This window comes from Capsicum annuum, unplaced genomic scaffold, assembly GCF_002878395.1.
Source record: "Capsicum annuum cultivar UCD-10X-F1 unplaced genomic scaffold, UCD10Xv1.1 ctg77486, whole genome shotgun sequence".
Lineage (NCBI taxonomy): Eukaryota > Viridiplantae > Streptophyta > Magnoliopsida > Solanales > Solanaceae > Capsicum > Capsicum annuum.
In genome coordinates this window covers 47,515-63,659 of record NW_025887886.1, presented here as the reverse complement: position 1 = coordinate 63,659, position 16,145 = coordinate 47,515, and the positions used below count along the sequence as shown (strand labels likewise).

At 30.5% G+C, this 16,145-nt stretch overlaps 1 protein-coding gene across 1 annotated transcript; it reads right to left on the bottom strand.

The window, feature by feature from the left end:
• Positions 1 to 14,244: 14,244 nt before the first annotated feature.
• Positions 14,245 to 14,670, bottom strand: LOC124894790 (alpha-crystallin domain-containing protein 22.3-like). Its single transcript, XM_047405330.1, has one exon. It carries the CDS (start codon positions 14,668 to 14,670, stop codon positions 14,245 to 14,247), a length of 426 nt encoding a protein of 141 aa, XP_047261286.1.
• Positions 14,671 to 16,145: the final 1,475 nt, after the last annotated feature.

Below are 16,145 nucleotides of genomic sequence, written 5' to 3'. Positions count from 1 at the left end.
GCTCGCTGGTTTTATTGATTTTCTTAGTGGCTTGTCAGACTAGTATAGATGTTGGGAGTTGATTAATAAGTCGTATTTTGTTATCTTTTTGAAATTATTTTATTCTTGGATGATGATTACTCTGTTGATATTTGAGGGTTATTTATGGAAACCCCGTTGATTTGTGTTGAACTGAATAAAAATGGATCAAAGGGTTAGCTTGGGGCTGCTCGTATCCTCAAGCACCATGTGACGCTCCGGGACTCATTTTTCGGGGCGTTACATAATCGAAACCACAAATAAGAAGGAATGGGATGCAATTTAAAATTCAAAAATTATCTCCCTCACTTAGCTTGCTTACTTTAACTGCAGTTGTTGTTGGCATAAGTTTTCTAGACTTACTGTACAACATTTCAACCCTCGATTTCCTCAAGGCGGCTTTCTTGGTCTTCTGCTATTTTCTATCTGGGTGATAATCCCAACCACGCTACCTAGTCACAACTCCTTAGAAAATTGTCCATCTGTATTATTTTTCTTTGAGAGACACAACTGACGGATTTACATTATCGAATACAATTTCATATTTGCACTTGATTCAGATTTCTCATATTTTAATATAATTTCGTCGGCCAGATTTGCTAGAAGTTTCTTGCTACCCTATGTCTCCTCTTCAATTAGCTCACAGATGATATATTCTTTCATCAACACCCTTTTACCTCACAGGCATTCTCCTTCGGCTCCTTCTGGTGTATAATCATCTTCTCGAACAACCCTTCCATATAAATTTGGGTCAAAGGAATTTCAATTGGTTTTTCATTTTTGTTTGATGCAGTGCGAGGCTTCGAAGGCCTTCTCAGAGGCCAATGTACACTTAAAGTTAAGTCCAATCGCTATTGGATCTCTGCAATGACACCAACTATTCATCCCTTCTCAAAACTTGACATGCTTAATCACGAGCAACAACCGCCAGTAATTCATAATAGGGTGTCTGCACCATCAAAATTAACTATACAATGCAGGATCTTGTTTGAGTGATCAGTGCCTAATCGGTTAAAAATTTTATTCACAAAAACATTATACTTTGTGCGTGTTATCCCGGTGACCTTATCAGTAATACATACTTAACTCCCATATATATGAGAATGGATCCATCTGCACGCACCTTATTCTTCCTAGCCCATGTATGGCTTAAATTGAATAAACAGATGACTAGCTAGTTGCAATAGATGCCACATTTGTTTATACTGTCAAACAATTGGAGATATCTGTTATGACAGATGATTAACTTGTTGCAACATATGACGTATCTATTAGAGAAATTAAATAGATATATACATCTGTTGCAATAGATTGTCAATATGATGTAAGTTATCTAACAGAAGGAATATATTTTGCAACAGATTACCCATCTATTATATTTATTTTAAAGCAATTTTGTTTTCTTTCCGAGATATAATAATTTATAAATAGTTCTCTCTTTACAAATATAGATGATCTAGATTTGTACAATAAGATTCCTATCTAGTCCTTGCGAGAACTTCAAAGGCAGTTTGATGAACTCCAGAGAGATTTGGATGATTTTGGAGCAAGGCTGAGAAGGGCCCTGCTGCTGCCGGATGAAAAATATCTGATTGACAATAATAATAATAGTAGTAGTAATAGTAATTAGGTAATGTTTTTTTATTTTACCGTATGTATTTTCTTCCTTTTGTATATCAAATCTACCCAAGGAATTCAAAAATCTATGTTTCATTTGGTGGTCAACTTTGAATTTTTAATTTTTATTTAGTATTTAATTATCATTCTATTTATTCCTTATTCTCAACATGTCGATGGTTGGTGGTAGGGATTGAGCAATTTGTGTCAACAGAGGTTAATCTGATGCAACAGCTCGATCATATGTTGCACAGGCGATTATTAATAAAAAAGGTTATTGTTGTTATTGAGAGGGTGAAAAGACATGACTTTTGGATTATTTAATATGAAAAATGGTTCATAAATAAATAATAAGAAAATAATGATAAACACAATTTATAATTGTAAAAGAACGGCTATTTAATTTTAATAACTGATCGTGACTTTTCACCATTTTTTTTTTGAATTTGTCTTTTAAAATTATTTATTATATAATAAAAAAAGCCACAATATTGTATTAATTAACTTATATGATGATTGTTTAGAAAAAGGTGAAGAGTCATGACTTTTTGTCTAAAACAAAAATACATATACTCAACAGTGTTGTTGATGCATCAAATTCCCCATGTGTTGCAACTGATGTATCAGCTGTTAGAAGAAATCAAAAAAATTATTAAAATAGATCGTCTATTTGATGCTACATATGGTATATCTGTTGCAACTGATGGTTTATCAAATTCAATAGATATATAATTTATTGCCAGAAAATAAAAATGGTTATTATTTTATTAAAGAAATTGAAAAGGTGTTTTTTTTTAATTTGTAAAATAAAAAAGTCAATAAATTTGGATTAATGATATGATGATAGTTTTTTTTTAAGTAGATTATATGTTGCAACAGATATATTATCTGATGCAACAGGTTCTCTATTGTTGCAACGATGATATATCTGTTGTCACAGATGAGTTATCTGATGCAACCGATATAGAATATGTTGTCACAACTCAATAAAAATGGTTCTTGAAAAGAACTAATTAATAATAATAATCTGAAAAGTCATGACTTATCACAATATTTCTTAATTTAATTAATTCATTACTTTTCAGAGTAATCAAAAATATAATTAATAAATAGAGGCGAATAGTTAGATTATATGTCGCAACAGATAGGTTATCTGATGCAACAGGTTTTATTTTGTTACAACAGATGATATATCTGTTGTCACATATGAGTTATCTGATGGAACAGATATAGAATCTGTTGTCACAACTCAATAAAAATGGTTCTTGGAAAGAACTAATTAATAATAATAAGCTCAAAAGTCATGACTTATCACAATATTTATTTTCTTAATTTAATAAAAAATGTAATTAATGAATGGAAGTGAACAGTCATGCCTTTTTGCCTCTCATTCAAATTCAATACTATATAAATAGGTCCCTCCTTACACTATCATTCATTCAACTACACTCTATTTATTTATTACATCTCATCTTTCATATTACACCTGAACTTCCACCACTTTCTCTTCCCTGACTAAGGTAAGTTTTTTTTTTTTGCTAATTTGTAGTTTATGTTGTATTACATTTGGTTATTCTTAAGATCTTTACTTTTGATTTTAAGTTTTTTGTCAATTCACATGTGTTATAGATTATGGCTAACCCAGCATGGGACGTTACTTTTATGCAAGACGCCGTGAATGAACTTCAGAATCAAGTTCGTGACCTGCAATGGAAAATGGAAGGAGTTAGAGAAAGAATGTTCCACGAGATATGAAGGCTGAGGAGGGCCTTGCTACTTCTGCTTAAAGATTGGTCGGCTGGCAATGATGATGATGATGATAATAATAATAATAATAATTAGACTATTATTTTTCATGTAGCGTATTATATGTATTTTAATTTTTTTATTTAATAAAAATATTATGTTTGATCTTTGACGTTTTAATCCATATTTAATTTTCATTTCGTCTATTATATTCTCAACAAACATGTCGATGATTCGACGTAAAAAGAAATAATTTAGATCTACCAGTAGCAATAGCAAGATTTATCTGTTGGGTTTATGGCAGGGGATGATGTGTTGTTCAAAATAGATTACTCATATGTTGTAACAGATAAGAAGTCTGATGCAACTGATAATCAGTTTTATACAACAGACAAATAGTTTGTTTCAACAGATGACTAGTTTGTTGCTTGGCTTTGACATTTTAATTCGTACTTCTGCGATCTCAAATTACTCATCCCAAATTGAGATGCCACATTGATTAAAAAAAATAATTAATAAAATGTCTAGTTTACCATAACCCACTAATCAATTGGTGGGATAGTAGACGTGTTTGAAATAACCATTGTTTGTTATTCAATCGAAATTTCATAACTAATGTTTCCATTTTAATTTGAAAAAAAAATGATTAATGCAAAGGGTAAAACATGGATTTTTTTTAATCTTTTCTTGATTAATGAAAAAGACAAGTAAAATAAAAAATCAAATTAAAAATTTTGAGATGAGTAATTGGACGTAAAAAATAATTTTGAATCCAGTAGCAATAGAAAGAGTTGAAACATACTGATTATCTGTTGGGTTTGTGGCAGGGGCTAATTTGTGTTGTTCCAAACAGATTAATCATCCGTTGCAATGAGAAGAGAGAGAAATGCACCATTTTTTCCTCTATTTCCCGTTATTTTAGGTAAACATTGGGATCAAAGTGTAAATTTAAAAACTTATGAGTTATTTTTAAACTTCCCCAAGTTTCTTAATCCATAATAAAGTAATTGTCACTTCCACTCAATAATTAAGACATATGTCAATAATTAAGAGCTTACTAGTCATGCCTTTTGAAGACTTGCTCCCTGGAAAGCATTTTGGGCGAGGGTGTAGACTTTTGAATAACGGATATCTTGTCATCTATAATTTTAGAAGAGCGATCAGCAGAAAGGCTGAGAGATTGAGCTCGTTTAATTTTTCCACCAACTCGGGCAAAGTATTCTGATAGGGTAATGAACCTGGAGTTAGTAACGTTTAATGGACTTTATAGAGTCGATCTATAGCAAACGTTACGTAACTCCTTGCTTATTAATTTATCAAATCCCTTGAAGGTTGGTTGACTAAGCTGCATTGAGAAACGCTCGATAAAAGTGAGTTGTTCAACGGCTAGGACCACATCTTGAGTGTCCATCAAAATATTTTGACCTAAAACAAACACAGCTACCCTCCATGTATCCTTTAAGTTCTGAAGAAAGTGTTCTGAAGGCCTTCTTCAATGCTACAACTTTGAAGGTAGCGTTCCTGATCGAGCTCACAAGAGATCAGGAACTCTATACCAATTTCAAAGACAATAACGACCAGCTTGAATGCAAAATCAGCAAGGTGGAGGCAAGCTTAAAAATTATCAGGATTCACATACTACAGCAAGCATCTAATCTTCTCTAAAGAATGTTGAAAGCATGCTAAGGCAAGAAAACACAATCAAGTATAACCATATTTCTAAGGAAGTAATGATACTCAATGTGCCTTTCAATCTCGTTTGTGGTTCCGATCAGGTCAACAACAGTGGACCTAATCTAAACCACAAACAAGAAGGCATGGGATGCAATTTAAAATTCAAAAGTTATCGCCTTTACTTAGCTTCCTTACATTAACTGTAGTTGTTGTTGGAGTAAGTTTTCTAGACTTACTGTGCAATAATTGAACCCTCGATTCCCTTAAGGCGGCTTTCTTGGTCTTCTGTTATTTTCTATCAAGGTGATAATCCCAACCATGCTACCTAGTCGCATCTCCCTAGATAAGTGTCCATCTTCATTATTTTCTTTGAGAGAAACAACAGACGGATTTACATTATCGGATACACTTTCATATTTGCACTTAATTCAGATTTCTCATGTTTTAATATAATTTCATTGGCCAAATTTGCTAGAAGTTCCTTTTTACCCTATGTCTCCTCTTCAATTAGCTCTCAGATGATATAGTCTTTCATCAACTCCCCTTTCCCTCGCAGGCATTCTTCTTCGGCTCCTTCTGGCATATAATCATCTTCTCGAACAACCCTTCCATATAAATTTGGGTCAGGGGAATTTCTATTGATTTTATGTTCTTGTTTGATAAAGTTTGAGGCTTTGAAGTCCTTCTCGGAGGCTAATGCACATTTAAAGTTAAGTCCAATCGCTATTGGATCTCTGCAATGACACCAAATATTGATACCTTCTCAAAACTTGACACGCATAAACACGAGCAACAACAACAACAAACCCAGTGTATTCCCACTTAGTGGGGTCTGGGGGGGGTAAGATGTACGCAGTCCATACCTCTACCTCTGATGAAGTAGAAAGGCTGTTTCCGAAAGACCCCCGGCTCAGGCACGAGCAAACTTATAATAGGGTGTATGCACCATCAAACTTAACTGTACAATGCAAGATCTTGTTTGAGTAATTAGTGCCTAATCGGTTAAAAACAACATTCACAAAAACATTATACTTTGTCTGTGTTGCCCCGGTGACCTTATCAGTAATACATACTTAAACTCCCATATATATGATAGTGGATCCTTCTGTACGCACCTTATTCTTCCTAGCCCATCTATGGCTTAAATTGAATAAACAGATGACTAGCTAGTTGCAACAGATGCCACATCTGTTTATATTGTCAAACAATTGGAGACATCTATTACGACAGATGATCAACCTGTTGCAACATATGACGTATTTGTTGGAGAAATAAAATAGATATATACATCTATTGTAATAGATTTTAAATATGATGTAAGTTATCTAACAGAAGGAATATATTTTGCAACAAATTACCCATCTATTATATTTATTTTAAAGCAATTTTCTTTTCTTTCCGAGATATAATAATTTATAAATAGTTCCCTCCTTACAAATATGGATGATCTAGATTTGTACAAGAAGATTCATATCGAGTCCTTACGAGAACTTCAAAGGCAGTTTGATGAACTCCAGAGAGATTTGGCTGACTTCGGAGCAAGGCTGACAAGGGCTCTGCTGCTGCCAGATGAAAAATATCCGATTGACAATAATAATAATAGTAGTAATAATATTAGGTAAGGTTTTTTTATTTTAGCGTATGTATTTTCCTCCTTTTGTATATCAAATCTACCCAAGGGATTCAAAAATCTATGTTTCATTTGGTGGTCGACTTTGAATTTTTAATTCTTATTTAGTATTTAATTATCATTTTGTTTATTCTCTATTCTCAACATGTCGACGGTTGGTGGTAGGAATTGAGAAATTTGTGTCAACAGAGGTTAATCTGATGCGATAGATCGATCATATGTTGAACAGGTGATTATTAATAAAAAGGAGTTATTGTTGTTATTGAGACGGTGAAAAGACATGACTTTCCGATTATTTAGTAGGAAAAATGGTTCGTAAATAAATAATAAGGAAATAAATAAAAAACACAATTTATAACCGTAAAAGAATGGTTATTTAATTTTAATAACTGATCATAACTTTTCACCGTTTTTATTTTTGAATTTGTTTTTTTAAAATTATTTATTATAAAATAAAAACGTCACAATATTGGATTAATTAACTTATATGATGATTGTTAAGAAAAAGGTGAAGAGTCATGACTTTTTGTCTAAAACAAAAACACATACATTTAACAGTGTTGCTGATGCATCAAATTTCCCATCTGTTGCGACTGATGTATCAGCTGTTAGAAGAAATCAAAAAAGCTATTAAAATAGATCATCTATTTGTTGCTACATATGGTATATCTGTTGCAACTAATAGTTTTTCAGATAATATAGATATATAATCTGTTGACAGAAAATAAAAATAGTTATTATTTTATTAAAAAAAAATTAAAAAGGTTTTTTTTTAATTTATAAAATAAAAAAGTCAACAAATTTGGATTAATGATATGATGATAGTTTCTTTTAAAGTAGATTATTTGCAACAGATATATTATCTGATGCAACAGGTTCTCTATTGTTGCAACAGATGATATATCTGTTGTCACAGATGAGTTATCTGAATAACAGATATATCATCTGATGCAACTGATATAGAATATGATGTTACAACTCAATAAAAACGGTTCTTGAAAAGAACTAATTAATAATAATAATATGAAAAGTCATGACTTATCACAATATTTCTTAATTTAATTAAGTCATTACTTTTCACAATAATCAAAAATATAATTAATAAATGGAGGTGAATAGTTAGATTATATGTTGCAACAGATAGGTTATCTGATGCAACATGTTTTATATTTATTGCAACAGATGATATATCTGTTGTCACATATGAGTTATCTGATTCAACAGATATAGAATCTATTGTCACAACTCAATAAAAATCGTTCTTGGAAAGAACTAATTAATAATAATAATCTGAAAAGTCATGACTTATCAAAATATTTATTTTCTTAATTTAATCAAAAATATAATTAATGAATGGAGGTGAACAGTCGCACCTTTTTGCCTCTCATTCAAATTCAATCTTCTATAAATAGGTCCCTCTTTACTCAATCGTTCATTCAACTACACTCTGTTTATTTATTGTATCTCGTCTTTCATATTACACCTATACTTCCACCACTTTCTCTTCCCTAACTAAGGTAAGTTTTTTTCTTGCCAATTTGTAGTTTACGTTGTATTATATTCAGTTTTTCTTAAGATCTTTACTTTTGATTTTAAGTTTTTGTCAATTTACATGTGTTCTAGATTATGGTTGACCCAGTGTGGCACGTTGCTTTTCTGCAAGACGCCGTGAATGAACTTCAGAATCAAGTTCGTGACCTGCAATGAGAATTGGGAGGAGTTAGAATAAGAATGCTCCACGAGATACGCAGGCTGAGGAGGGCCTTGCTACTTCCGGTTGAAGATTAGTCGGCTGGCAATGATGATGATGATGATGATGATAATAATAATAATAATAATAATAATAATTAGATTATTATTTTTCTTTTAGTCTAACATATGTATTTTTATTTATTTTTATTTAATGAAATAATTATGTTTGATCTTTGACGTTTTAATCCATATTTAATTTTCATTCTGTCTATTATCTTCTCAACAAAAATATCGACAATTCGACGTAAAAAGGAATAATTTAGATCTACCAATAGCAATAGCAAGATTTATCTGTTGGGTTTGTGGGAGGGGATGATGTATTGTTCAAAATAGATTACTCGTATGTTGCAACAGATAAGAAGTCTAATGCAACTGATAATCAGTTTGATGCAAAAGATAAATAGTCTGTTTCAACAGATGACTAGTTTGTCGCGCTTTAACATTTTAATTCGTACTTCCTCCATCTCAAATTATTCGTCCCAAATTGAGATGCCACATTGATTAAGAAAAATAATTAATAACATATCTAGTTTACCATAACCCACTGATCAGTTGGTGGGACAGTAGACTGTTTGAAATAAAAATTGTTTGTTATTCAATCGAAATTTCATAAATGATGTTTCCATTTTAATTTGAAAAAAAAATGATTAATGCAAAGGGTAAAACATGAATTTTTTTTTAATATTTTCTTGATTAATGAAAAAGACAACTAAAATGAGAAATCAAATTAGAAAAATTGGGATGAGTAATTGGACGTAAAGAATAATTTTGAATTCAGTAGCAATAGCAAGAGTTTAAACATATTGATTATCCTTTGGATTTGTGGCAGGGGTTGATTTGTGTTGTTCCAACCAGATTAATCATCCGTTGCAACAGATAATTAGTCTGGTGCAACAGATAAATAGTCTGATGCAATAGATAATAAGTCTGATGCAAAAGATAAACAATCTGATACAACAGATAAATTTTCTGATGCAACAGATTAGTCATCTGATGCACCAGATGATTGATCTGTTTAAATACTAGGCTCTTATGTTGGATTCATGATCGGGGTTCTATCTATTGTTGGAAAAATAGTAGTGTACTCAGATGAAAAATACGAATAAAAATCATAATTTTACTTACCAAAGTTACCTATGAAGTAATGTCAAAGTGGAAAGTAATGTAGTAAACAAAATTTGACCTAAGAAATTGTCAGATAGTAGCAGTAGCACTGTACCAACAACAACAACAACAACAAATGGTCGACAAGAAGAAGATGAAGATGATAATGAAGTAGAAGATGATGAATAAAGTAGCAGAAATAATGAACAACAAAAATCGCTAAGAGAGAGAAAACAACAATGGATGAAAAGAGAGAGAAAGACGTCTTTTTTCCATCCGTTTCTCCTTATTTTAGGTAAACATTGGGATCAAAGTGTAAATTTAAAAATTTGTGGATCATTTTCAAACTTTCCCAACTTTCTTAATCTATAATAAAGTAATTGTCTCCTCCACACAATAATTAAGACTTGTGTCACCCACACCTCATTTTCTTAATCCATAAACTAACTTAATAGTGATCTTTAAGAATATTAATTAATTAATTAAATTAAATTAATAGATTGTTCCATTGGGTCCATTTACTTGTCGTGTTTATTATTTATGCACCCTTTAGAAAAATATTCTATTCACCCTATTTTAATTATTGATTTATCTTTTTTCATTTCCGCTAAAAGAAATAATAAAGTCAATATACTATTTATCATTGATTAAATTATCCTATTTATCATGTATATTTCTTAGAAATTGAACAATATTTACTATGAGGGTGTAGTTGAAAATTATTACTAACTTTGATTTTATACGTAAGCTGTTTTTTAATAATTTTTAGAGCAAAAGTGATTATTAATTTAAAATTTCGAAAGTTTTAATCAAAAGATAATTTATTAAGTGATAAAAAGAGACCTATTATAAACACACATGTGGGGAAAACCTTAACAAAAAGAATCACGGCAAAAATGAAAATAATTAACAAAAGAACACCATCAATTGACATGTGTATTCTCTTAATTCACTTAGCTAAGGAAGTGAAATACCTAAAATGCCCTTTGTGAGGACTACCAAAATTTGAGATTCTCCCTTATATATAATAATAGTAATAATAATAATAATAATAATAATAATAATAATAATAATAATAATAATAATAATAATAATAATAATAGTTCCACCCAGGCCCGTGCTAAGCCTCAGGCCAAATTCAGAATAGAAAAATAAAACATTAATTTATATCATATTCTTATCTTATAATTAATCTTATTTAATGAAATATTAAACATGCCTTTTTGATAAGTATTCATAATAATTTAAGTTCGTAATCATATAATTGAGCAATTTAAATTAGAATATTATTTTTGAGAAATAAATATATTGTCAGAGAATTAGATATATAAATAATTCTTGAAGATAAATAATTTTTGAAGATAAGTATATAAATAATTATGATCAACAAAAATAATAAATAAAAAATACGATACTTTTATGAATTTGTTAGAATAGATAAAATAAAATTATTTTGATGAATTTTTTTTATTTTTATAGAATTATTTAATACAACAAATATTTTTATCACTTCAAGTTTATATTAAAATAATTAGAACATTAATTTAGAGTCTTTACACAAATTAACTTAACAATGGCGAATAAGGACATTAAATAGTAATTGAATTGCAGTAATACATTACTCATTTACTTTTCATATTTATTTTCTTACACTCCCTTTAAACAATAAATTTTTCTTCTCATTATAATTATTAATTTACTTTTTCTATGTCCACTAATAAAAATAGGAAATATAAGATATTGTCTATTAAGTTGTCTCATTTCGTACTTATATTTAAAAAAAAAAATTAATTAAGATTTTTAAAAGATTTCAATAGTGCAGTAAAAAATTATCCAAACTTTAATTTCACGTTAAAATTTATTTTGGCGTAATTTTTTTCAAGTTAAAGTGATTGTTTTTAATAAATAAAAGAAGTTATAATTAAAAGGCAATCAATAAATAACAAGAAGAAACCAATTACAAAAGGCCAAGTGGAGATGGTCTTAACAAAAAATGGAGAGGACAAAAATGACAATATACAAGAAAAGAAAACCATCAATGCACTACAAATTTGACATGTGTAGCAACTTTGCTTACAAATAAAAGTGAAAGGTCTAAAAAGTCCTTGTCAGGACTACCAAACTTGTGATTCTCTCTTATATATAAGTAATAAATGTTATTTCTAATTGTTTTATATTGAAATGTATACATGTTAAATTATATTATTTTTTTAAAAAATTATATTATTTTAACAAAATTTAACCATCATATTATTTCTTAGTAAAATGCAAAAAATAATTAAAAAATTTTATAATTATATTTCAAATTTCAATAATTATATGTAAAAATTTTAATCGATTAAAATATGTAATTAAATTCCTTGCCTTCCATATATGTAAAAGCTGGGGTGAGGGTGCGTAGGTCAGGCCCGGAGTGGTCCCCCCCCTCCCCGACACCTACGGAGTAGGTATGAACCGAGTCGTCCCTTAGATTCAAAAACCAACGAATACAACTTATTTTTTCAATTCAAAAACTAAGTGTATGCAGTTTATTTTTTCTTTTAAGTTTTCAGACTTAATTCTATTGTTCATAATTTTTTCATGATTTCATTTTAACATTAATATCTTTAAGTATTTTATATATACTTATAATTATATCTTATTAATTAATTCTATTAAAATCTCTCATACCACTCTCAAACTCACCTAATCCAACAAATCACACATTCACCCCACCTATACCCCACCACCCCATACCTCCAACCCCCGCTCTGCCCCCGCCCCCAAAAAAATTAACATTTTTCAAAAAAGAAATTCTCACCTCACCCACTCTTATCCAATATTTCTTTTCATTTAAAAAAATAATAATTTTTTTATTCAAGGCCACCTGTCTACCCTGACATCACAGATGGTGATGTCTTTTTTGAGCATGGTAAATCATATTCATTTTTTAAAGTCTAATAATGAAACGAATTATATAGTATTAAAATAATAATAATCTATATAAATAATCAAACGAATGTAAAGTCAATTTTTTCTATATATTATTATTATTATTATTGCTATTATTAATAATAATAATGCTACTATTACTAATTTCACAAAATTAATATTTTCTAAACATAATTTCATTAACATAATGTTAATAATTTGTAATACCAAAATTGTCATGAATTTTTTCTTGCCTTGCCATGAAAAATAAGGCCTCTTCAGTTGAACCCACTCTTCAGGAATTAAATTCTCCGCCTAGATTTCTGTTGATTTGTTGTTATTGTTGTTTTGCTTTGTTTTATTGTTTGTTGTTTTGGACAAAAGGGTCATCGAAAACACCTTGTTCAAATACTATGCAGTCGCCAACAACGTGTTCTTCTTCTTCAAACGGGTTGCTGTGAATGATTTTGAAGGGAAAATTTGAGAGTATGGGAGCCAGGAATTTGGCAGCGGAAAGGGTTAGTGGGGAACTGAAGTATGTATAGTGAGGGGAGGAGGAGGAATAGGATAGAGGAAATGGAGTGAACAAGTTTGGGATTCGAGGATTTAGGATAGCTGTTGTTGGTGACATGTAGGGATAAGACAGAAGCGAGACGATTAAACCAAGACTATTTTTATGAAACTACATAAAATCTCCATCTTGTTTATTAATTACTTAAATTTCACATTCATAAATTCATAAATTTTTTATACATAAATTTAATTATGTATCTTTCTTTAGTCTAATTAATATATTATGTATCACGATCAAATAATTTTAAATTTAGATGTATCTCAATAATCAAAATTATATATTTCAATTTTAAAATTATGTATTCGGATACTAATCATGTATCCGAGAAAAAATAAATTAATTAACTGTTATATTGTCAAGTTAAGTTCAAAATCATATATCTGGACTTCAAAAGTATGAATTCAAATGTTGTTTATGTATTCAAAAATTACAAAATAAGAGATTACTTGTAATTTAGCAAAGAGTAAAAATAGCGAATAATTAGGCCCAAACTTGTTGGATTTATGTTAAGTTTTACTATAATTATTTCTAGGATGTACAAAAATCGGTGTAATCAATAAATCCAATCCAAAAAAGTTTTATTGGTTGGATTAATGGGTTTTAAATAATATTGTTTTTTTAATTATTTGATTTTCAATTTTAAGGTTTTAATTATATCTTGAATAATTATTGTATTTAGTTTGCATTTTTTTTTGGGGATTAATGTAGCACTACCTCGTTCATTTATGTTTGCTACATAACAAGAAAGAAAAAACATTTATTTTACCAATAACGTATTTAAATTTTCTTCTGTTTTATAGTTTGTGTAGACTTTTATTTATGAAAGTCGCATATATATGTACAAATAAAAACAAATGAAAGAAAAATAATAATAATAATAATAATAATAATGATAATAATAATAATAATAATAATAATAAAGGAGCGTTTTTTATCGACTAAATCAAAAATGAACTATTAAGAACCAAAAATAAAAGATATTTAACAAATATCTTATTAATTTGATTATCGATTTAGAATATTTATAAATTAAAAATCGATAATACACAACCGAACCAACCAATGAATATCCCTAGTCAGAGCCAAGACAAGTTGAAATTATGTGAACGGTTAGACTTTTTTTCAGTAAGATAATTACTAGAGATTTTCCACAATAGGAAGTGATTTTTAATTATGGTTACAAGATAACCATGTACAATTAATCAAATGAGTCGGGCTGCTAATTAGTATAATGAGACCTAGAAATCCTATGTTTAAATATAGCTCCTTCCAAAACACCATTGGAGTTTAACTTGGTCCTTACAAACATGGGTTCAGCAGGTCCTAACAAAGTGGACCTGATGGTGAAGTGACCTTGAGGAAATATCCGTCGAGTTCCTTTGTTGCATACAGTTGGCCCCACACTGCTTGTCATTTCAGCAGCTCTTACTATCCCTTCCACCTTGACATCGCCATTAGGAAGAACATCAACTGACAAATCATCCAGGCTTCTCGCAACAGCTGGTAGGGCAACCTTGAACTTGTAATAAATTGCAGTAATGGTGATAGTCACTGGATCACTGGGAACTCCTGCTCTCCCTTCTTGGGCCTCTCCAGTTTGTACAACATGTTTTGCTTTGTATGTAGATGGATATTTGTTGCGCATATTCAGTATTTCCTTGGAAAATTCCTTCACGAGGACTCTCCCAGCACTATGAATTCCATGAAAAGATTAAGTACTCCTATGAACTTCTTAAGAAGCTTGCAACCAAGCATTCAACTTGTAAGTAACTTAAGCTGAAAGTTTGTGAGTAAATCCCTGAAAAATATTGCAACAGCTTTCTCAAGCGTGCTATCAAGCAAACAACTTTTGAAAAGCCTCGATGCAACTCTTTCTTCTACAAATGAGAAGCTAAATCAATTTATTTGTCTATCAACTTTTTTTACTATCCCTTTTATTGTCTTGTACTTCTATTTTTTTTTATCAATAATAGAGTTTTTATTAATCAAAAGTGACATTCCATAACCGGGTAGCAGCTGACCAATTACCACCTATGATATATCTATAAACTATGCAAGTTTACTAAAGACATAATTCAAGGGGTATTACAGAGACAAACTATCTAGGGAAATGATTCAATGGTCTTAATGTGTTTTGCCATGTAGCTTTACTACTTCCCTGAACATGCATATGCAGTACAATCTCTTTATAGGTTCTTACTATATTAGGTCTCTTCTTCTGAAACCTTGGTGTTACTTGAATCCCTATTTTCTAAAGTCGATCAACTGTAGCTAACCTATGATTCACTGCTAGCCATTGATTAAACTTGAACCTAGGATGGATATGTTTGTGCAAAGCAATGCTTTTCCAGGCTACTTTTACATATTGTGACTGCAAACTCAGGTAAGCTTTTCTGATTGAGAGTTTGCCCCCTTGTACTAGCTTGTCCAGTGCTTGCATTAGTAGCTCTTGTCTTTGCAAGTGTAGTTGTAAAAAAATTTTACTATCAATGATCTTCCTCACCACCCAAGATGTAGTTTGTGGTGTAGGCATATTGTTCAGAGACCTCTGCTTGATATAATAGTAGTGCACCCATTTGATCCATAGTGTATCCTTTTTCTTTGAGACAACCCACAGATGTTTTAGCATAACAGCCTTATTCTATAGTTTAAAATCAATTACCCTCAGTCTACCAATTAAGCTTGGTTGACATATTTTCTCCTATGTTATCAATGTTTTTTTTTTACATCTCCCCTTGGCCTGTCCATAAGAAAGTTCTACATATAGCTTCTAGCATCTTTGTCAATTTTTTGGGTAATATGAAAATCTGTGCTCAGTAGCTCTGCATACCAAACAATACCGCCTTGATAAGTTAAAGCCTACCAGCTACGATAGCAGCCTAGCTGTCCAACATGTGATTTTGGTAGAGAATTTCTCTACCAGAGGTATCCATTGTGCAACTGCTAGTTTCTTTGTAGAAAGTGGGACTCCCAGGTACTTAAAAGGTAAAGCACCCTTTGTAAACCCCAGACTTTGTAGTATCTCACCTTTTAGGTTATTATTCACCTCGGCTATGTAGATTGAACTTTCGTCCACATTTGCTTCCAATCCAGATGCTCTTAAGAACCTATGGAATGTTT